The sequence below is a fragment of the Aphelocoma coerulescens genome, chromosome 23 (assembly GCF_041296385.1).
Source record: "Aphelocoma coerulescens isolate FSJ_1873_10779 chromosome 23, UR_Acoe_1.0, whole genome shotgun sequence".
Lineage (NCBI taxonomy): Eukaryota > Metazoa > Chordata > Aves > Passeriformes > Corvidae > Aphelocoma > Aphelocoma coerulescens.
In genome coordinates, this window is record NC_091036.1 from 6151899 (window position 1) to 6173917 (window position 22019).

Sequence of the window (22019 nt, forward strand, 5' to 3'; positions counted from 1 at the left end):
GTCTCACCTGTGTCCCCCCGGTCTCACCTGCCCCGTGGGTGCCCACCCCCGTCCCCTCCAGCCCCCTCCCCCCAGAGTAGCCCCCAAATACTCCGCGTGCTCCCCCCTCGCTGCTCTCCAGCCCCGCTGTCCCCCCGCGTGTCCCTTCCCACGGCCCCGCCCGTGTCCCCTCGCTGTCGCACCGCACGCAGTGACCCCCCCAGACCGAGCTCCGGGGATCGCCGCGTCCCTCCGGACCGGGCCACCTTAAACCCGACATCCGCCGGCCGGGCCGGGCTGTGCGGGGCATCGCCGCCCTCCCGCTTCCACCCCGAGCTCCCCCTCCTGCACCCCCAAATCCCCACGCTCGCACCCCGAGCTCCCCCGCTGATGCCCCGCTGGCACCCCGGGGTCCTCTCCTCGCACCCCAGGACTCCTGGTGCACCCCACAGTCCCCTCCTTGCACCCTGAGACTCCTCCTTGTGCCCCAAAGTCCCCTGCTTGCGCCCCAAAATCCCCGCTTTCACCCCAAAAGTCCTCTCCTTATGGCCAGCAATTCCCTGTTGGCACTTTGAGGTGCCCTGCTTTGCACCCCAAAATCCCCGCTTTCACCCCAAAAGTCCTCTCCTTATGGCCAGCAATTCCCGGTTGGCACTTTGAGGTGCCCTGCTTTGCACCCCACTGGCCCCACACTTTCCCCCCGCGGTCCCCACCTACCACCAGCCCGAGCAGGTAAGCAAAGGGGTGGCCGGGGCAGGACCCCCCACCCTCCTCCTCCTCCTCCTCACCCAGGACCCCTGGCAGCAGCTCCTGCCCCGTCCCCACCCCGGGGGTGGCTTTAGGGACAGCGAAGCCCGTGGGGACCCTGGCAGCGGGGTCGGGGTGGGGCCTCTCCCGGGGTGCAGCCCCAGCGCGGCCGGGAAGGACCCGGAGCTGCTCCCTGCAATCCCATCCCCACCCCAAATCCCCTCCCTCCAGCACAGCCGGTACGGGGGACGCCGGAGCCAGCTCAGGACCCCCCACCCCCACCCCGTGCCTCAGTTTCCCCGCTGCCTGGGAGGGAATGCGGCACCCCCGCGTGCTGGAGGTGACAATGCCAACACGCAGAGGGGGAGAGCCGCGTGACGCACAGGGAAGGGGTTTCCAGCCGGGCCGTGCGCTGCAGGATTTCCCCTTTCTCCCTCTCCCTGCGCCGGGCAGAGGCAGCGCCCATGGAGTTCTCGGAGCTGATCAAGACGGCGACAGTGGAGAACGTGCTGCTGTCGCGCTCGGGGCTGCCGGCGGTCAGGGGCACCCTGTGCATCACCAGCCACCACCTGCTGCTCTCCTCCTGCCCCCGCGGCGACGTGGAGCTCTGGCTGCTCATCCGCAACGTGGACGCCGTGGAAAAAAGGTGCGGCTGTCCCCAGGGCTGTCCCTGCCAGCCCGGTCACCCCTGTCTGAGCTTCCCCTCCCAGCCCTGTCACCTCTGCTTGAGCTGGAGGTTCCCCCGCCACACACACACACACCCCTTGCTCTGGGTGGGCACCCCAGTGCCCGCCCAGCTTTGTCCTTCCTCTTCCTCCCGGCCCACCCGCGGCAGCAGCGGGCATTGACCTCCTCTCGCCCTCAGAGTGCAGAATTTGGGCTGGTACCAGCCCCCCCGGACTGGCGGCTCCCTGCGGGACACCAGGTTTGGTTTTTTTGGCTCTTTTGCCTCTGCCACCCACCCACCGTGCCCCATCCCGGCTGCGGTGGCAGATGAGAGCCTGAAGTCCGGCACAGCCGCGGGGGGAGAGGGCAGCTCGGCGCTGTCTGTCTGTCCCCGTGTGTCCCCCACCCAGCCCTGACCCCTCACCCCCCTCTCGCCTCCCGTAGGGTCTCCGGCTCCTCCGGCACCATCACGCTGCGCTGCAAGGACCTGAAGGTGCTGCAGCTGGAGATCCCGGGCATGGAGGAGTGTCTGAACATCGCCAGCTCCATCGAGGTGAGCCCCGGCCGGCGAGCAAAGGGTTTGGCCGGGGGAAAAAGCGGCCGCTGCCGTGTTTGCTCTGGGTCTGGCATTAACTGGGTAAACACCCAGCTCCGGCAGCGCTGGCACCGGCTGCCCACGGGGCTGGGACGCGGCCAGGAGCAGGGAACAGCCCTGGGGCCACGGCGGGGACGTTGCCAGCGCCCCGTGCCCGTGAGCAGCTCCGCCCGTGCCCCCGCCGCAGGCGCTCTCCTCGGTGGACTCGGTGATGATGATGTACCCGTTCTTCTACCGGCCCCCGAGCCTGAGGCTCGAGCAGGGCTGGCACCTCTTCCCCCTGGAGCGGTACTTCCAGCGGGTCGCCTCGCAGGTGAGCCCGGCCCGGGAGGGACCCGGTGGCTTCCCCGCTCCGTGCCGGGCTCGCCGCTGATGTCGCCTCTCCCCCAGACGAGCCAGTGGCGGCTGAGCACCGTGAACCGCGACTTCAGCACCTGCCCCTCGTACCCTCCCGCCGTGATCGTGCCGGCGGCCGCGGGCGATGACACCGTGACGAAGGCGGCCCGGTTCCGGCAGGGCGGGCGCTTCCCGGTCCTCAGCTACTTCCACGCCAAAAACGGCACCGTGAGTCCGTCCCGTCCCTCGGCCCCTCTGCACCCCGCCAAGGCCACCTGGCTGCTCTGCCCGCCCCTCGGGGGAAGGTGGCTGGGAGCCCCGCCGTGCCTCTTCCCATGCGCCTCAGGAGGTGGGATTCCATCCTCATGGAATCCCAGAACTGGGTTGGGAGGGATCTTAAAGCTCACCCCGTTCCACCCCTGCCATGGGCAGGGACACCTTCCACTATCCCAGGTTGTTCCAAGCCCCGATGTCCAACCTGGCCTTAGGCACTTCCAGGGATCCAGGGGCAGCCACAGCTTCTCTGAGAAACCCATCCCAGCCCCTCCCCACCCTCCCAATATCCCATCCATCCCTGCCCTCCGGCACTGGGAAGCCATTCCCTGTGTCCTGTCCCTCCATCCCTCGTCCCCATTCCCCCTGCAGCTCTCCTGGAGCCCCTTTAGGCCCTGGGAAGCCATTCCCTGTGTCCTGTCCCTCCATCCCTTGTCCCTAGTCCCTCTGCAGCTCTCCTGGAGCCCCTTTAGGCCCTGGGAACCCATTCCCTGTGTCCTGTCCCTCCATCCCTCATTCCCAGTCCCTCTCCAGCTCTCCTGGAGCCCCTTTAGGCCCTGGGAAGCCATTCCCTGTGTCCTGTCCCTCCATCCCTCGTTCCCAGTCCCTCTCCAGCTCTCCTGGAGCCCCTTTAGGCCCTGGGAAGCCATTCCCTGTGTCCTGTCCCTCCATCCCTCGTCCCCAGTCCCTCTCCAGCTCTCCTGGAGCCCCTTTAGGCCCTGGGAAGCCATTCCCTGTGTCCTGTCCCTCCATCCCTCATCCCCAGTCCCTCTCCAGCTCTCCTGGAGCCCCTTTAGGCCCTGGGAAGCCATTCCCTGTGTCCTGTCCCTCCATCCCTCATCCCCAGTCCCTCTCCAGCTCTCCTGGAGCCCCTTTAGGCCCTGGGAGCATCTCTAAGCTCTCCCTGGCGCTTCCCTTCTCCCGGCTGCACATTCCCGTCTCTCCCCCGTTCCCCGCAGGCCCTGCTCCGCAGCAGCCAGCCCCTGACCGGCCCCAACCGCCGGCGCTGCCGCGAGGACGAGAAGCTCTTGGGGACAATCCTGGACGAGGGGGAGCGAGGCTTCATCCTCGACACCCGCTCAGCCCAGGCGGCCAAGCAGGCCCGGATGAGCGGCGGCGGCACCGAGCCCAAATCCTCCTACCCTCAGTGGAGGAGGCTGCACCGAGCCCTGGACAGGTGAGGGCTGGGCGTGCATGACGTGGGGGTTCCAGCCCCGCTGGCAGTGTCCCCAAGCCCTCCACGCCTCTGTCCCCTCTCGTAGAGGCCGACCGCTACAGGAGAGCTTCATCAGGCTGGTGGAGGCCTGCAGTGACCCCTCCCTGAGCATGGACCGCTGGCTGAGCCGGCTGGAGAGCAGCCGCTGGCTCGGCCACGTCAAGGCCGCCCTGAGCACGGCCTGCCTGGCTGCTCAGTGCCTGGACAGGTGAGGGGAGCTGCACCTTCCTTTCCCACCTTTCCCAAGCTCTCAGTGCGGCCCAAAATCCGGGCACCACCCCTGGAATCACCCCAACAGGGAGGACTCCAACGTGCTGGTGCACGGGGCGGAGGGGACGGACACGACGCTGCTGGTGACAGCGCTGGCTCAGCTCATCCTGGACCCGTCCTGCCGCACCCTGGAGGGATTCCAGGGGCTGCTGGAGAGGGAATGGATCGAGGTGAGAGCTGCAATTCCAAGGGGGGTGGGGATGCCAGGCTGGCTGAGTGCCCTCACACCATATCCCCCCTCGGGGTCCCACAGGCCGGACACCCCTTCCAGCTTCGCTGCGCCCGCTCCGCCTCCTCCCACGCTCGAGGGAAGCAGGAGGCGCCGCTTTTCCTCCTCTTCCTCGACTGCGTGTGGCAGCTGAGCCGCCAGTTCCCCTTCTCCCTGGAATTCGGGGAGCAGCTGCTCCTCACCCTCTTCGACAACGCCTACGCCTCCGCCTACGGCACCTTCCTGTGCAACAACGAGAAGGAGAGGTCGGTGTGGGGGCCACCACCCCACAAACCCCTGCTGGGCACAGTTTGGGCCCCACCAAACCCTGCTGGGGACTGGAACATGTCCCACGTGTCCCCCCCCAGGAGCCTGTGTAAGGTGAAGGAAAGCACACACTCGCTCTGGGCCTGGCTGAACCAGCCTGAGGAGAAGCAGCAGTTCCTGAACCCTCTCTACTCACACAACCCCTTGGTGATCTGGCCCTCTGTGGAGCCCCAGAGCATCCAGCTCTGGCAGGGTGAGTGGGATCCTCCCAAAATCCACCCTCAGCTCCGAGCTGGGCTGGCTCAGGGGAAGCTGCTCTGCTTTTCCCTCTCTGTCAGGGCTGGAATAACACCCAGCCCCCCCCTTCTCTCTCCCAGGTTTATTCCTTCGCTGGATCCGTCCTTCCCAGCACCTGGATGAGGCCTGGGCGGAGATCCAGAGGTTGGTGGAGGGAAACATCAAGGAGAGCACAGGGAAGAGGCTGAGCCAGCCCCTCCCTGACCCCAGTGCTGGGACAGAGAATGACAGATGAAGGATGGGCAGTTTGGGATTTTGGGATAAGGCACACTGGATATTCCCATGGAAGTGCTGTGCAGGACACAGACCCCATGGAGAGCTCTGAGAGTGGGGACAGACCCCCTTTCCCAGCTTTTGAGTGCCCGGACTGAGCTCGTGCCAGTAAATCTCTCTCCCAGCCCTCGCCTGTGTCCCGCTCTTCCCTAGGGAAGCTGCTTCTTCCCACTGGGATTTCAGCAGCGCCTGTGGATGGCTCTGGGGCTAAAGGGCAGGAGATCACACCAAATCCCAGCAGGAGATCACACAGAAAGCCAGCAGGACCCAGTAAACCACCACCCCCTCCACAAAACCACAAAGGCTGCAGCCTCAGTGTCGTGCCAGCGGCTCCGAGCCGGGAGCCAACCTGGGAATTCTGCCCTTGGGCCCAGTTTTGAGGAAGGAAAGAGGAAAAAAAAAACCCATCCCTCTGGAGAGATAGGAGGGTGGGAGGGTAAGGAGCTGCAGCACGAGCTCCTAGGGCAGGAAATAACTGTTCCATGAGGAAAGCTGGCTCAGGGTCAGCCCAGCAGATAAACAAAGCGGCGGAGCCGGGCGCGTGCGTGGCAGCTGGAAAACAATTCCTGACTGCTGCACTTCCAGCCTTTTCACACTTCAGGGCTGGGCCTGAGGCTGTGAAGCCTCCCTGGGAAGGAGTTCATGGATGGGCAGAGGTCCCAGGAGGAGCAGCAGTGCTGTCTGTCTGCCCATGGGTGTGGAACAAAGCGCTGACAGCAGAGCTGGGAAAACAAAGTCCTTGGGTTAATTCTGGTCCAGCTCGGAAAAAAAAACTTAAAAAAACCCCCAGAGGTGTTTTTCCTTGTGTTTAGAAAAGATTTCTATTTATTTCCTGATTTTTTTCCCTCCCCTGATGTATAAATATACCCAGCAGGCAGGCAGCCAACCCAGTTCCCCTCACCCTTCTTCCAGTAAAAGCCATTCCTGCCCTTTGGAGCTGCTCAAGTTCCCGCTTCCCCAACTTCCCCCAGCCCCCAAAACTGCTGTCAAGAAAAACTTCAGGCCTTTCCAACAGTCCTGTGGTGGAGCCCATGGACTGGGCAAGGGCTTGGAGAAGGGAGAAGGAGAGGGAAATCCTCCTTCAGGCTTCAAACTCGAACTCGAAGTACTGGGGATCGAAGTAGTGGATGCGGACGTAGCCATCCTCACCCCCACTGCTGTAGCTGCAGGGAGGAAAGGGAAAGTCAGGAATGCTGCTGGGAGCAAAGAGTGGGAAGTTTGGCCTCACCAGCCCCTCCTGGAACTGACAGAGGAACCACAAAGGGGACAAAAAAAGGATCAGCGACACGGCTGAAGTGTGGGACAGGGTGAGATTGACCCTCCCCAGGGCAGCCTGGAATGGGGGAATTCAGGTGCTGGCTGCAGAAATCCTGTGGATCTGGCTGTATCCCAAGTAAAAAGTGGGATTGGGTGGACTGGGGAGCACTGCAAGAGCCCCAGGGAGCCTCTCACCTCTTCCCATCAGGGTGGAAAGCGACGCTGTTGATGGGCCCAAAGTGCCCCTTCACTCTGCCAAACTCCTCCTCAAAAGCCAAGTGGAAGAACCTGGGAGGGGGAAGATTTAAATTGTCACAAGCCTGGAAGGGAAACAACCAGGGAATCCTCAAAAAAACCCAAAAAACAACCTCAAGGGCTTCTCCAGCACTGCCAATTCCCAAAACAAAGGGAAGTGCAATCCCTGGGATGTCAGGAGTGCTCCGGGTGAGGATTCGGCCCTGCCAGAGGGAAAAGGACCAACCTGGCCTCGAATTTGCCAATCCTGGTGGAGGTCGTGGTCACATCCATGGCCTCCTGTCCACCCCCGAGCACGACCTGCAGGGGAGAGAAACAAAGAGAAACCACAGCCCTGCAGGGCTTCCTCCTGGGATTTAGGGAATCCCGGAATCGCTGAGGTTGGAAAAGACCTCCAAGAGCAAATCCAGCATTGATCCCCACCTTGAAACCAGAGCAGAGCAGTGAGGGCCAGGTCCAGAGGTTCCCTGGACACCCCCAGGGGTGGTGACTGACCCCACCACTCCCCACTAACCCCACAAATCCCACAAACCCCCCAGCAGGCCTCCAACCCTCTGAGGAATTCCCACCTCCTCGTTTCCCTGTGCCAGACCCAGCAGAATTCCCTAGGCTCATCCCAGAGTCCTGGTTTTAAGCTGGATTGGGAACACTCAGAATGCAGGAATTTGAGGATAAAGGATGCCCTGAGAGAGCTCATCCTTACGTGGTCAAAGATGGGGGAAAGGGCAGCAGAATTCACCGGCCGCTCCGTCCGGAACGTCTTCAGATGCTCCAGGGATGTGCAGTCAAAGAGCTGTGAGGGAAAAGGGAGAAATTCATGAATTAACTCACACAGATCCAGCCTTGGGCCTCACCCTGATGGGTGTTCCCTCTGCAGTCACTCCTGCAAGTTCAAATCCCAAAAATATTCCCCCAGAAAGGGAAATCTTTCACCTCCCAGAGGCGGCAAAGTGCAAATATTCTACGGAAACGCCAAAATATTTCATTTTCAAAGCGTGGCTGCTCATTTGGCACCTCCCCTTTCTCACTGAACATTCCCAAGGAGCAAAAAAAACCCCTGGGAGCAGAGATCCTGCCAGGAAATATCCACAGGCTGCTGGAAAAGCTCACCTTGGCCGTGTTGTCCTTGGAGGCAGTGATGAACATGGTCATGTCCCGGGAGGTCTGGATGTCATTGATTTGCTTGGTGTGCTCCTTGATATTCGACAGCTGCTCCCCTGACTGGAGGGAAAGAGGCAATTCCAGGGAGCTGGGAAGGGATTTCCTCACTAAAAACAACCCGGGAGATTCATGGAATGGAATCCCGGGCTGCTTTGGGTTGGAAGGGAGTTTAGAAATGGATTTCATTCCACGCCCCTGCGCTGAGGCCTCACTTCCAGCCGCGCTCGGCCTCCTCCTGTTTTAATTATCCTTGATCAAATCGCTGTTTGGAGCCCCAAATCCCACCTCCCAACCCTGCTCCCCCCAGAAATGCTGCTCCAAGCTCCCCCAGGCCCTGACCTTGGCACTGAACTGGTTGAGCTCGCCGCTCTCGTGGCCGGCGATGATGAACTCCCCGAGCGGGCCCCACACAGCGCTGGTGATCTTGGAATCGCTGCAGGGAATCTTCATGTAGGGCTCGTTGTTCTCTGTGGGAAGAAGGGACCAGACAGCCCTGAGGGATGCATCCAGCACTCCACACTCCCTTCCTGAGATCCCTGGAGCAGCCCCAGCTCCTCACCGATCTGGCTGGGGTCGCGCAGGTCGAAGAAGCTGACGAAGCACTGGTATCCCATCTGCTTATCCGTGGAAAACATGATGATGTTCCCTCCAAAGTCGAAGCCACACGTCCTCACGGCTGAGCTGGTCTTCACCAGGGCCAGCTGCTTCCCTGGGAGCAGCAGAGAGCTCAGGGATCATTGGGGAAAGGGTGGAAAAAGGGAGGGTCTGGGGATCCACAGAATCACTCGGGAATCGCTGAAGGGTTTTCCAGCCTTTATCATGGAATGGTTTGGGTTGGAGAGGACTTAAAGCTCACCCAGCCATGGGTAGGGACACCTTTCACTATCCCAGGTGGCTCCAACCCGGCCTTGGGCACTTCCAGGGATCCAGGAGCAGCCACAGCTTCTCTGGGAATTCCATCCCAGCCTCTCCCCGCCCTCACAGAAAGAATTCCTTCCCAAATCCCACCCAAATCTCCAGTTTGAAGCCATTCTCTGTGTCCTGCCCCTCCATGCCTTGTCCCCAGTCCCTCTCCAGCTCTTCTGGAGCTCATTGAGGCTCTGGGAAGGGCTCTGAGCTCTCCCTGGAGCCTTCTACTCTCCAGGCTCTCCCAGCCTGGCTCCGTGGCCGGCGCTGTGGGGGCTCTGCAGGCTCAGGAGGTGCCACAGCTGTGCCCCAAAGGGGGATTTGGGAATGGCCTCACCTGTCTCACAGTCCCAGAGCCGACAGCTGTTGTCTGCAGAGCCGGTGAGGACGTGCCTCGTGTCCCCTGGGCCACCAGTTAAGGAATATCAGCCCCAAATCCCACGGCCTGGGCACCCAGAGAATGTTTCTACACCAAATTAAAACCATTTTTTTGTTTGTTTTTTTTTTTGGGGCAAAGTCCCATCCCAGGAAAGGCAACATTCCAATATGGGCACGGAGCCCTTGCCAAATCTCATCATTTCCCCATTAAATTTGAAGGAAAAGGCTCCATCTCTTGCATTAAAACAACTTTTCCACCTTTTTCTCCCTGAAAATCTTCCCAAAAATCCAGGGAAGCAGCACAAGACACAACAAACCCAAATATCCCTTTGGATGTCATCCCAAATCTCAGGATGGGAGGAAAACCACCCAAAAGTTGGGGAAAGGAGAGGCAGCAGAAGAGTTAAATGCTGCTCTTTGAGAGGAAAAGGCGGAGGAATCAGCGGGAATGAATCACCCACGAAAAACATGGGACAAACCGGTTTTTGGGATCAAAGGATACAATCGGCATCCACACACCACACAGCTCCCGTGTGCCCATTGTAGGTTCCCAGCCTCTCCCCGTTCACCGAGTACCACACGTTGACAATCTGCGAGGAAGGAAAAAAAAAAAAAAAAAAAACAACACCAAAAAACCCGATAAAAATTAACGAACGCCATTAATTACACCGGCACGGTTTTAGCGGGGCTGGGAAGAACTCACGGGATCTTTGGCCACGGTGAACAGCAGGTCACCCTCGCGGTTGTATTTGATCTGCGTGATGGAGCGCTCATGGCCCTGCAGCAGGATGGGCTTCTGTAATTAATGATTAAATGAGAAATGAGTGAGGGAGACGGGGGTGAGGACGGGGGGGGCGAGCGCGGCCGCCGGTCCGGAGCTTCTGGGGCGCGGGGGGGGCGGCTAAGCCGCCCCCCCCGCGCCCCAGAAGCCCCGGACCGGCGGCGTAGAGTCGCCAAATCGCCGGTAGCGACGACAAATCGCGAGCACCGCGCCCGTGGCGACATCGCTCTCACCATGGCGGCCACGCTGAGGGGGTGAGGGGGGCGGGCACTTCCGGGTTGGAGGAGGAAATACGTCACGATCACCGTGGCGACGAAGGAGACTTCCGGTTAAACCGGGAAGTGGAACGGCGTTGCCATGGCGACCGCGGGTGAGCGAGGGTGGGGGGGGGAGAGTGATGGCGGCCGGGCGGATTTGTTTGGGAAATGAGGGGTTGTGAGGGTTCAGGGAAGAGTGTGACCGCTCGGGGAATGTTGTGGGGAGGGCAGTCAGGCTCTTGGTTGCTTGCCGGTGTTCCAGGGCCCGGTGAGAGCGGTCCGTGCGGGGGGCTCCGAGAGGCATCGGTGCCATTGATGCCGGCTTTCCGCAGGGCAGGCGGCGGCTCTGGCCACGGTGGCCGTGCTGTGGGGCGGGAGCAGCCCCTTCCTGAGGGCAGCAGCGGCGGGCATGGACGAGGTGCGGGGCCGGGGCCGCCTGGGGCAGCTGCTGGCTGAGCTCCGCTTCCTCTGCCTCAACTACAAGGTGAGAGCCCGACATTCCTTAGGATCCTTCCCGTCCCTGAAACTTAAAACACCGAGAATTCCTCGTCCTCAGTGTCCAATCTGCTCTTCCCGTGCAGAACCGAGTGGTGTCCTGTCATTGCCGCTGCTCCTGGGATGGGCTGAGCTCAGGGATTGGCACCCTGATGCCATGAAGATTTTTTTGCCTTTTCTTTTTTACCCCTGTTACACCTTTTTTTACAACTATTCTCAGTGCTTTTTGCCTCCATTCTTGGCCTTGTTTGTTAAGCTGAGAGACTCAGCATTTTAGAAGCTTCGTAGCCAGGGATCAGTGTGCCCCAGAGCCCAAGGTGCTCTCCAGAACACATTCTGTAAACTCAGATAGAACCATCCAGGGGAAGGCTCCTTGGGGAGGGGGGCTCACTCGAGCCTCTCCTTGGGGAATCTTTGATAGATCTGCTAATTAGTAACACCTATAATGATATACCCGATCGTTTGGGGGTGCATTGTGGGGTGCATTTTGATGCTTATGACCTGGACGTGTGCACCTAAGGATCCTTAAAATAAATCCCAAGGTAAAATCCCTTTTCCCCTTCTAACCTTGATTTTAAGCCCAGGAAAAGGCATCGCCCTGTGCCCGATTTTGGGTGCCAAGCCCAGCTCGGGGTGGGCAGGTCTGGGTCCCCTCTCTCAGCTTTGTGTTCTCCTGCAGTACCTGGTGCCCTTCCTGCTCAACCAAGGCGGATCCCTCCTCTTCTACCTCACCTTGGCCTCCACAGGTCGGTTCCTGGTGCTTTTTTTGGGGTGGGTTTCTGGGATTTTGGCAGGAGCAGCGCTGTGGGTCGGTGACTCGGCCGAACACCAAGGGGCCTCCTTGGAATGATGACAAAAAACCCCCAAATTTGTCCACTTTAAACTTGGTGTTTCAGACCTGTCCCTGGCAGTCCCACTCTGCAACTCCCTGGCTTTGGTTGTGACCTTGGTGACTGGGAAGATCCTGGGAGAGGACATTGGTGGGAAAAGTAAGTCCCACTTGAGGCATTTCCTCAAAAACTCAGCTTTTCTTTGATTTCCAGGATTTGATTTCTATGATTTGATTTGATTTCCATGATTTGATTTGATTTCCATTATTTGATTTGATTTCCATTTGATTTGATTTGATTTCCATTATTTGATTTGATTTCTATGATTTGATTTCTGTGATTTGATTTGATTTCCATTATTTGATTTGATTTCTGTGATTGACTTGATTTCTGTGATTTGATTTCTATGATTTGATTTAATTTCCATTTGATTTGATTTCCATGATTTGATTTCCATGATTTGATTTCCGTGATTTGATTTCCATGATTTGATTTGATTTCCATTTGATTTGATTTCATTTCCATTATTTGATTTGATTTCTATGATTTGATTTCTATGATTTGATTTGATTTCCATGATTTGATTTAATTTTTATGATTTGATTTGATTTCCATGATTTGATTTGATTTCCATGATTTGATTTGATTATTTCCATGATTTGATTTCCACGATTTGATTCCCATGATTTGATTTGATTTCCATGATTTGATTTCCATGATTGATTTGATTTCCATTTGATTTGATTTCCATTATTTGATTTGATTTGATTTTCATGATTTGATTTGATTCCCATGATTTGATTCCCATGATTTGATTTGATTCCCATGATTTAATTTCTATGATTTGATTTGATTTCTGTGATTTGATTTCCATGATTTGATTTGATTGATAGTGTGTGCTCTGAAGACACCACAAGGCTTGAACTGGGTCAGAGCAGCTTTGCCTGCAAAAAAAGGGAATTGAATTTGCTCTGAAAGGGAATTGAAACATATTTGTGAGCAGAACTGGCAAATTTAAAAACAAACTGGCTGGTTTAAGCCAGAAGAGTTTATAGGCTTGAGCTTTTCCCTCAGGAGCCATTCAACCAGGAGAGAAACCCTAAATAAAACACTCACCATGGAAAAGGAGCGGCCCCAAATCCCCCAAATGACAACCCCCAGCCTTTTTCCCCTTCCCTGATGCTGCACACTAACACTGCCCTACTCAAAAAAAAACCCAGGAAAAGGCAGGAAACTGGAAAGTTTAAAACTCCAAGACCTGGAAAAACAGCTCGAGGTTGTTATTTGAGGCAGCTTCCCAATCCCTTTCCCTGTTCCTTCCCACAGGAGCTGTGGCAGGAATGCTGCTCACCCTCCTGGGACTCTCCCTGTGTGTGGCTGCCTCCTGAAGGAGAAGCAGAGCAGCAGGACCTGAGGGAAGGTACCTCCCCTCCCTGGCTGAGGGAATTCCTGGCTCTGTCCCACCTGGGAAGTTGTGTTTGGATGTCAGGATCCATGGATTGCCTTCCCTGAGCACCAGGGTGGGAGGGAGCAGAGCCAATTTGGTGCCTTAAGGAATGTTTTGGTGGCTGTTTCAAGACAAAAACGATTAAATGGTCTTGTGCAGCACTGGAGGGATAATAAATGGTTAATGAATCATCCAGAGCGACCTCCTGGTGGTGGATTTTTGATGAAAAGGAATTTTTAGCGTTTCCCAGAGGGACGACGACACAACAAAAATCTCTTTATGAGAAATATCCGAGGCAGAACAAATTTCCTGGCAGACATTGGGTTATAAAAACATCACTTCTGTTTGGTGCTTCCTCCTTCAGCTGAATCAGAGCTTGGAAAAGCAGCATTTCCTTGGAAAAAACCAGGAAAACCTCCCTTATTTAACAACATTGTGCATCTCATTCCCTGCTCACTGATCCTCTGCACCCCAGGCCTGGAGGATGAGGATGAGGATGAGGATGAGGATGAGGGACTTGGATTCATCACAGAGCCTGAGGTGTGACAGAAATCAAGGATTCACCTCCTGGTACCTGTGCTGTGTTCCAAACTGTCCCCTTTTCCCATCACATTCCCCCTGGGAACTCTTTGCTGCCAACACCTTTTGGGGTTTTCTTCATCCTTGGGATCACTGGCATCCCTCAGGGATTTAATCCAGGTCTGTGAGCTCTGCAGGATTTATGGATCAGCATCTCCATGGCAGCTGCTTGGGAAATCCCAAAGCTCCTGTCCTGTCCTGGACAAACCCACAGCATCCTTTGCACTGAGCAGGTCAAACCACACCATGGACACACCTGGCTCCAGCCAGGAGAAATCAGGAAGGCAGGAATAGGTTCAGCATCAGGAAAAAGTTTTTTTATTCCCAAGAAAACAATAAAAATCATCCCAGAACAGAAGGATCCACATCTGCAGGGCTGCAGTGTCCACACAGGGAACAGGGAACCCCAGCAGCACTTGGGAATGTGGAATGTCCCTGGACTGGAATGTCCCTGAGCTGAAGGAACTGACAAAGCACCAGGTCCTTTCCTGGCTCTGCCCCAGGAGGAAACCCCCAGAGCCAGAGGAAAAGCAGGAATGAGCCTCATCCCGAGGATCAGGAGGGATGGGCCCTCCCTCCCCAGCTGCACAGCACAGCCAGGGAACTGCTCCCAGCTCAGCACTTCAGTGTTCCCAAAAATCCCCCACTTGGAGATCCTGGATGTTGCAGATCCATCCCAAACACTGCTCAGATTCCCAAAAATCCCCCACTTGGAGATCCCAGAGCCATCCCAAACACACAGCTCAGATTCCCAAAAAATCCCCCACTTGGAGATCCCAGAGCCATCCCAAACACACAGATTCCCAAAAATCCCCCACTTGGAGATCCCAGAGCCATCCCAAACACACATTCCCAAAATCCACTGCTTAGAGATCCCAGAGCCATCCCAAACACACAGCTCAGATTCCCAAAAATCCCCCACTTGGCGATCCCAGATCCACCCCAAACACACAGATTCCCAAAAATCCACTGCTTGGAGATCCCAGATCCATCCCAAACACAGAGATTCCCAAAAATCCCCCCCTTGGAGATCCCAGATCCATCCCAAACACACAGATTCCCAAAAATCCCCCCCTTGGAAATCCCAGATCCATCCCAAACACACAGATTCCCAAAAACCTCCCACTTGGAGATCCCAGAGCCATCCCAAACACACAGATTCCCAAAAATCCTCCACTTGGAGATCCCAGAGCCATCCCAAACACACAGATTCCCAAAAATCCCCCCCTTGGAGATCCCAGATCCATCCCAAACACACAGATTCCCAAAAATCCCCCACTTGGAGATCCCCAAAAATCCCCCCCTTGGAAATCCCAGATCCACCCCAAACACACAGATTCCCAAAAATCCACTGCTTGGAGATCCCAGATCCATCCCAAACACAGAGATTCCCAAAAATCCCCCACTTGGAGATCCCAGATCCATCCCAAACCCAGATTCCCACATGGAATCCACACAGTTCTGTGGGAAGAGCCTGTCCCTGCTGCAGGTCCCTGCTGCCCTCAGCCATTCCACTTCCACACCAGCACCAAAAGCACCTTCTGGAAGGGAAAATCCTCCATTTCCCACTGGGATCATCCAGCTCAGCCAAGAAAAACAGGGATTTTGTGGGATGCATCCCTCCAGGACACACCACAACCCCCCTGGGCTGCTGATGTTTAATCCTGCTTGGACCAAATATCCACATTCCCAAGAAAGAAAACATTTTTTCTGGAGTGACAACCATCCCACCGTGCTGGAGCTGCCCCTGAGCTGACACTGTCACTTCAGGAATGCTGCTGCAGCTCCAGGGCTTCTCCACACCAACCCAAAAACTCGGGAATGCCTCCGGAGTGGTTGGGAATTCCCAGCTTCTCTTTCAGCATCAGGAACTGCGAGCCAAAGGAAACCAAGCACCTGTGATTAAATCCCAGAGCAAAACCCCTGGAAAACAGAATCCCTGGCACTGCCCAGCCCATCTTTCCCGTTTGGGAAGAGGCAGGAGCAGCCCCTCACGTTTTTCCTGCTGGCAATGGCCTGCTGGATCCACAGCAGCTCCATCAGGAGATGCTTCCTGTAGGATTGGAGCTCCGAGCGGGGCACGCCCTGCAGGTCCGGGGGGATTTCTGCCCCAAAAATGGGAGAAAAACCCCCAAAATGGGAGGAAAAACCCCATTGTTACCACAAAGATCCCGATTTTGGGAGCTGTTCCAACCTTCCCAAGATGTTCCCGAGGTTTTAGCCGTGTCCCTTACCCGGGCTGGCTCCAAGGTCGCTGCTGTCCCATTCCGAGCTCACGCTGTCCTTGTCCCACTCCTCGCTCCCTGCCAAGGCTCTTCCCTCCTTTCCCGGGATTTTATCAGCACCAGACCCCAAATCTGGGGGGTTTGGGGTTGTCCCACTGGGCAAGGGGGCTGAGGAGGGGGTGTTCCCACAGCCCCCAGCCCGCTCTGGTCCAAGGGGATCCGGCTTCTCCAGGGGTTTTTTGGGAATGGTCTCATTGTTCTCTGCAGCCTTCCCTGGATGCAAGAGCTTCCCTGGGAGGGGCTGTCCAAGGGAAAACAGGAAAAAAACCCCAATACAGGGGAGGGAAAGAAAATGTGAGGAAAATATCTTAAAAAAAATCAAGGAAGTCTAAAAGAAAATAAGAGAGAAACATGAAGAAAATATAAAGAAGATATGAAGATCGATAGGAAGAAAATATAGAGAAAATATAACGAAATCGAAATAAAATGGAAGAGAAAATATGAAGAAAATATGAAGATGAATATGAAGAAAATATGAAGAAAATATGAAGATCGATAGGAAGAAAATACAGAGGAAACCTAAAGAAATAGAAAGAAAATGGAAAAGAAAATATGAAGAAAATATGAAAATGAATGTGAAGAAAATATGAAGAAAATACAGAGGAAAATATCAAGAAATATCAAGAAAATATAAAAGAAACTATTAAAATAGACAAAAGGAAATATATAAAAGAAAAAATATAAAAGAAAAATATAAAAGAAAAATATAAAAGAAAAATATAAAAGAAAATGTTCCCCCCTCTCCCAAGTCCTGGGAATGTCCCCCCCATCTCCCAATTCCCTGGAATGTCCCCTCCGCTCCCAATTCCCGGGAATGTCCCCCCCCATCTCCCGATTCCCGGGAATGTTCCCCCTCTCTCCCGATTCCCGGGAATGTCCCCTCCGCTCCCAATTCCCGGGAATATCCCCCCCTCTCCCGAGTCCCAGGAATGTTCCCCCTCCCTCCCGATTCCCGGGAATGTTCCATCCTCTCCCAATTCCCGGGAATGTCCCCCCCCTCTCCCGATTCCCGGGAATGTCCCCCCCATCTCCCAATTCCCTGGAATGTCCCCCCCTCTCCCGATTCCCGGGAATGTCCCCCCATCTCCCGATTCCCTGGAATGTCCCCTCCGCTCCCGATTCCCGGGAATGCTCCCCTCCGCTCCCGATTCCCGGGAATGTCCCCCCCCCCTCTCCCGATTCCCTGGAATGTCCCCCCCATCTCCCAATTCCCGGGAATGTCCCCCCCATCTCCCAATTCCCGGGAATGTTCCCCCCTCTCCCGATTCCCTGGAATGTCCCCCCCTCTCCCGATTCCCGGGAATGTTCCCCTCCGCTCCCAATTCCCGGGAATGTCCCCCCCTCTCCCGATTCCCGGGAATGCCCCCCCCTCTCCCCGCGGCTCACGCACCTCGGGGCCGAAGCGCGGCAGCTGCAGGACGCGGCCGCTCCAGCGCAGGTGCCTCAGGTCGCCCTCGATCTCCAGCACCACGGCCTCGAACTCCTCCCGCACGCTGCGGAGCCGCCTCCGCAGCAGGAAGCCCCTGGCAGCGGCCTGGCACGGCCCGGGGGCAGCGCTGGAGCCGGGGCAGCCCCGCGGGGCCCCCCGAGCTCCCTCCCCGCCCGAGCCGAGGCACGGCAGCGCCCGCCGGAGCATCCCCCGCGCCCAGATGTGCCCGTCCCAGATGTGCCCGTCCCAGATGTGCCCCCACAGCCCCATCCAAAGGCCCCTCCCAGATGTGCCACCCCAAGGCTCCCTCCCGTGCAGCTCTGCCCCGCACCAGCCTTCCCTTCCCGACAGCTCCAGCGCTGCTCTCCCGCCCGCCCCGCGTCCGCCCGGCCCCGTCCCGCACCTGCAGCCGGGTCACGGCGCGGAGGAGCCGCTGCCGCCGCTCCTCGGCCTCAGCTTCGGTCCCGGCCCCGCTCCCGGTCCCGGTCCCGGTCCCGGCCCGCGGGCCCAGCGCGCCCGCCATGGCCCCGGCGCCTCCTGCTGACGTCATCGCGCCGCCACCGGCCCCGCCATGGCGGGAGGGGCCCGGCCGGGCCCGGTTGGGCGGCCCGGGGGTCGCGGGGGCCGGGGCTGGGCCGGGAGCCGGGCCGGGGTCAGGCCGCAGCGTCCTCGGGGTCCGAGCTCTCGGCCAGGTGCAGCTTCTGTCTGAGAGCGGGTCAAGGGGAAGCGCCACCACCGTCACTGCCACCAGTGCCACCAGTGCCACCAGTGCCACCCCTGTCACTGCCATCATCACCACTGCCACCGTCACTGCCACCAGTGCCACCCCTGTCACTGCCATCATCACCACTGCCACCGTCACTGCCACCAGTGTCACCCATGTCACTGCCATCATCACCACTGCCACTGTCACTGCCATCATCACCAGTGCCACCAGTGCCACCCGTGTCACTGCCATCATCACCAGTGCCACCGTCACTGCCACCAGTGCCACCATTGCCACCCATGTCACTGCCATCATCACCACTGCCACCGTCACTGCCACCAGTGCCACCATTGCCACCAGTGCCACCCATGTCACTGCCATCACCATCACTGCCACCGGTGCCACCATTGCCACCCATGTCACTGCCATCATCACCACTGCCACCCAGTGCCACCGTCACTGCCACCAGTGCCACCAGTGCCACCATTGCCACCAGTGCCACCAGTGCCACCCATGTCACTGCCATCATCACCACTGCCACCGTCACTGCCATCATCACCAGTGCCACCAGTGCCACCAGGCCGCCCCCGCTCCCCGCCAAGGATACATGGAGCTGCTGAGCTCTTCCAGCTGTGGGAGCAAAGGAAGAGGCTGAGGGACCGGAGGGGACCCCGGGGGTGTCCCGGCCCTGGCAGGGGACAGGGGTGATGCTCACGTGTGCCAGCAGCTGGTCCAGGTTCCTGTTGGCCGCCGCCTTCTTCTGCTCCTCCGGGAGCTCCTCCACGCACACGTCGAGGCCGAAGTGGAGCCGCGCCAGCTTCTCCTGCATCTCCCGCACGTGCTCCAGCTGCTCGAAGGAGCACTCCTTCCCTGGGGAAAGATCCACCACAGCCCCTGCTCATTCCTTCCCTGGATCCAGGGGAAACATCCATGGCATTCCCCCATTCCACTCCTTCCCTGCGCCCATGGAAAGGATCCATCAAATCCCCCAGCCCTACGGATTCTTTCCCTACGGATCCAACATTTTCCACATCCCAGCCCGTTCCTTGTGGATCAATCCCATTCCCCATCCCGCCCCTTCCCTGCGGATCCAAAATTCCACCCTGTGCATCACCCCCATTCCTTGTGCATGGATCCCTCCATCCCCCAGCCCATCCATCCATCCATCCATCCATCCATCCATCCCTCCATCCCTCCATCCCTCCATCCCTCCCTCCATCCATCCATCCATCCATCCATCCATCCATCCATCCATCCATCCATCCCTCCCTCCCTCCCTCCCTCCATTCATCCATCCATCCATCCATCCATCCCTCCCTCCATCCATCCATCCATCCATCCCTCCCTCCCTCCTTCCATCCATCCATCCATCCCTCCCTCCCTCCCTCCCTCCATCCATCCCTCCCTCCATCCCTCCATCCCTCCCTCCCTCCATCCATCCCTCCCTCCATCCCTCCATCCATCCATCCATCCATCCATCCATCCATCCATCCATCCATCCATCCATCCATCCATCCATCCATCCCTCCCTCCTTCCATCCATCCATCCCTCCATCCCTCCCTCCTTCCATCCATCCATCCATCCATCCATCCATCCATCCATCCATCCATCCATCCCTCCATCCCTCCCTCCTTCCATCCATCCATCCATCCATCCATCCATCCATCCATCCATCCATCCATCCATCCATCCATCCCTCCATCCCCCAGCCCATCCCATCCCTCCCTCCCTACGGATCCACCCCACCCTCACCCCACGCACCCCAATCCCTCCCCTCACCGAACGCCTGCAGCTTTCCCGAGTGGAAGTCGCTGAGGAGGCTGAGCAGCCCCCCCTCCATCTCGCACACGTCGGACACATCCGTGAGGAAGCTGTGCTGGAGCGGGGCCCCCCGGGACCCCCCCGCGCCCGCCCGCGCCCGCTCCTTGCTCGTCCTGCGCGGGGAACACGGCGTTGGCATCGCCCCGGGGGCTCCGGCCGGGCTCCCGCGGGTCCCCCCTGGCCGCACTGACCGCCGGGGCCGGGGTCGCTGCCGGGGCGAGGGCAGCGTGGGCAGCGGCAGCGCGAAGGACGTGCTCTTGCTCGGGGGCAGCGGCCGCGGGGCCCCGGCGGGCGCCGGCTGAGCCAGGCAGGTCTTGGGGCTCCGCTTCTTCCTCCGCTCCTCCATGGCCGGCGCTGCGGGGGCTGCGGGGGCTGCGGGGGCTGCGGGGTCTGCGGGACGGGGACCCTGCGTGGGACGGACACGGCGCTTGGAGGCTCCTTCCCTGCACGGAGATGATGGCTCGTGGAGAGGACGCGGCTTCCCAGGGCACAGCGGAGGGGTTCGGGGACCCCCGGGACAAGGAGGGGACAGCCACGGGCACCGGGACCCCCGGGACAAGGGGGGGACAGCCACGGGCAGCAGGACCCCCAAGATAAGAAGTGACACCCACGGCCACCGTGAGCCGCTCCAGGGCTCGGTGGCGGCGGCAGGACCGGAGCAGGAGCTCGGCCCCCCATTCCCGGGGGGGCTCCGCTGTCCGCGGAGCTCGGCCGGGGCCTGAACCGCAGCCGCAGCTCCGGCCGGGCCTCGGCTCTCGGCGCCTTCCCGATGGAGAAAAGGATTTCGGTCCCGAACGACCCCGGAGAGAGCGGAGCAGGGACCGCTCGGGGGCCGTCACCGCGGGGCTCCCGCAGAGCCCCCCCCGAGCCCCGGGACGGGGCAGCTCCGGCGGCTGCGGAGCTCCTTTGTCCCCTTTGTCCGCAGCCTCCGGCCGCCGTCCGGAGCGCCACGGCCCGGGACTGACCTGCGCCAGGCCCGCTCCGGCCTCCGGGACCCGATGGACACCCCGATCCCGATGGACACCCCGATCCCGCCGGACACTCCGAGCGCGCACAGCCTGGGATTTGCATTTAAAGGGAAAGGGAACTTCCTCCAGGCTCCGCAGGACACCGGCTGCCCGCTGGACGCCCGGACCCGGCCCCGGGATCAGCATCCCGCAGTTTCGGGAATGGGGCAGGATCCGGCGCCCGAATCCGCGCAGCGCCGGAGCCCGCGGAGCCCCCGGGACATTCCTGCCACCCCCTCCCGCCGCCCCGGCCGCGGGGTTTACCCCGAGTCCCCTCCGGTGTCACCGCAGTGCCGCGATCGCGGGATCCGTCCCTGCAGGAAGGAGCCGGGAAGGAGCCGGGAAGGGCCTCCAGCCCTGGCGCAGGGCCGGGATCAGACGAGTCCCGTCCCCCCCCCCCCCGCCTCCAGCCCGAGCGCGGCTGCTCCTGTAAATCCCGGCAGGATTTTAAACCGACCTTGGACATTTTGGAGCCGATGGGGGCACTGGGGACCGGGCGGGAGGGGGAGGTTGATACCCCCAGAGCCGGGACCCTCAGGGCTGGTGGCTCTTGGTGGCTCTTGGTGGCTGCAGCATCCCGGGGAGGGAGAGCCACGCTGAGATGCCCCGCGCTGGGCCCGTGTCCCCTCTTAGCAAGGACATCCCATCTGCACTGCAGCGAAACGTCCCTGCCAGCCTCCCCCCCTGCCATACCCACTGGAAAGGCAGGATAGAGCCCTGGGATACAGGGAAGTTGTGTCCCACGGAGGTTGATGTGGCCACCCCACACCCCAAAATCCTCATTCCCCCCGTGGTAAAGAACGAGAGACAGCAGAGGCAGGAGCGAGGTCGGGAGTGTTTCTATTGGATACAGGATACACACAACAGCTCCCGCGGAGGTTTCTGTACCGTAACAGGGAAAAGATGGGGGGAAAAAGGGGGTTTGGTGAATTTCTAAGGGGTTTTCCTTTTACTGAACGAGCGGGAGGAGAAGTCCAGGTGCCGGCAGCAGCCCTCGCTCAGCCCGGCTGCTGGGAATGGGGGGGGTCCCACCAGGCCAGAGCTACATTCGTGGATCATCCCAGGGGAACCGCACTGAGGGCGAGGGGCTGGAAGACAAAGCCACGCTCAGCTCCAGGGATTGTCCCAGTGGATGTCCTGTGGAGACTCAGGGCCCGTCCCTGCTGCCTTCCTTAGACCTGGATTCCCTGGGATCACCTGGAGGAGAAGGGGACACGGAGACAGGTCCTTCACGGAGGGAAGATGTGAGAGCAGCTGTGTTGCCAGAAGAGAATCCCAGACCGATCCACTGGACACA

The 22019-nt window shown here is 58.9% G+C and overlaps 4 protein-coding genes across 12 annotated transcripts; 2 read left to right on the forward strand and 2 right to left on the reverse strand.

The window, feature by feature from the left end:
- Positions 1-556: 556 nt before the first annotated feature.
- LOC138121878 (myotubularin-related protein 9-like) lies at positions 557-5880 on the forward strand. Of its 4 annotated transcripts, XM_069035836.1 has the most exons (12): positions 557-711; positions 1180-1372; positions 1592-1651; positions 1837-1945; positions 2175-2300; positions 2378-2551; positions 3556-3773; positions 3859-4020; positions 4111-4252; positions 4336-4556; positions 4659-4810; positions 4935-5880. In XM_069035836.1, exons 2-12 carry the CDS (start codon positions 1191-1193, stop codon positions 5087-5089), a joined length of 1701 nt encoding a protein of 566 aa, XP_068891937.1. In that variant the 5' UTR covers positions 557-711; positions 1180-1190; the 3' UTR covers positions 5090-5880. The 4 variants fall into 4 exon arrangements, with proteins under 4 accessions (XP_068891937.1, XP_068891939.1, XP_068891935.1 ...); XM_069035838.1 differs by lacking the exon at positions 1592-1651 and having other exon boundaries at positions 4935-5879; XM_069035834.1 differs by lacking the exon at positions 557-711 and having other exon boundaries at positions 1021-1372; positions 4935-5879.
- A 42-nt stretch (positions 5881-5922) lies between these two features.
- On the reverse strand, positions 5923-10154 carry EIF3I (eukaryotic translation initiation factor 3 subunit I). Its single transcript, XM_069035840.1, has 11 exons — positions 10099-10154; positions 9788-9880; positions 9587-9674; positions 9044-9109; positions 8360-8509; positions 8140-8267; positions 7750-7860; positions 7343-7432; positions 6866-6939; positions 6580-6672; positions 5923-6290 (listed from the first exon to the last, which is right to left on the reverse strand). The coding sequence occupies exons 1-11, from the start codon at positions 10099-10101 to the stop codon at positions 6209-6211; spliced, it is 978 nt and encodes a 325-aa protein (XP_068891941.1). The 5' UTR covers positions 10102-10154; the 3' UTR covers positions 5923-6208.
- A 19-nt stretch (positions 10155-10173) lies between these two features.
- Positions 10174-13085, forward strand: TMEM234 (transmembrane protein 234). The gene is made up of 5 exons (XM_069035841.1): positions 10174-10235; positions 10455-10606; positions 11297-11363; positions 11514-11606; positions 12774-13085. Exons 1-5 carry the CDS (start codon positions 10223-10225, stop codon positions 12833-12835), a joined length of 387 nt encoding a protein of 128 aa, XP_068891942.1. The 5' UTR covers positions 10174-10222; the 3' UTR covers positions 12836-13085.
- A 683-nt stretch (positions 13086-13768) lies between these two features.
- Positions 13769-21133, reverse strand: LOC138122011 (coiled-coil domain-containing protein 28B-like). 6 transcript variants are annotated; one of them, XM_069036070.1, is made up of 8 exons: positions 19674-19826; positions 18609-18763; positions 18501-18523; positions 17591-17892; positions 17149-17292; positions 15708-15999; positions 15469-15578; positions 13769-15344 (listed from the first exon to the last, which is right to left on the reverse strand). In XM_069036070.1, the coding sequence occupies exons 1-8, from the start codon at positions 19752-19754 to the stop codon at positions 15240-15242; spliced, it is 1212 nt and encodes a 403-aa protein (XP_068892171.1). In that variant the 5' UTR covers positions 19755-19826; the 3' UTR covers positions 13769-15239. The 6 variants fall into 6 exon arrangements, with proteins under 6 accessions (XP_068892171.1, XP_068892169.1, XP_068892170.1 ...); XM_069036073.1 differs by lacking the exons at positions 13769-15344; positions 15469-15578; positions 15708-15999; positions 17149-17292 and adding exons at positions 19907-20158; positions 20681-20773; positions 20987-21133 and having other exon boundaries at positions 17756-17892; positions 19674-19828; XM_069036074.1 differs by lacking the exons at positions 13769-15344; positions 15469-15578; positions 15708-15999; positions 17149-17292 and adding exons at positions 19907-20158; positions 20987-21133 and having other exon boundaries at positions 17756-17892; positions 19674-19828.
- Positions 21134-22019: the final 886 nt, after the last annotated feature.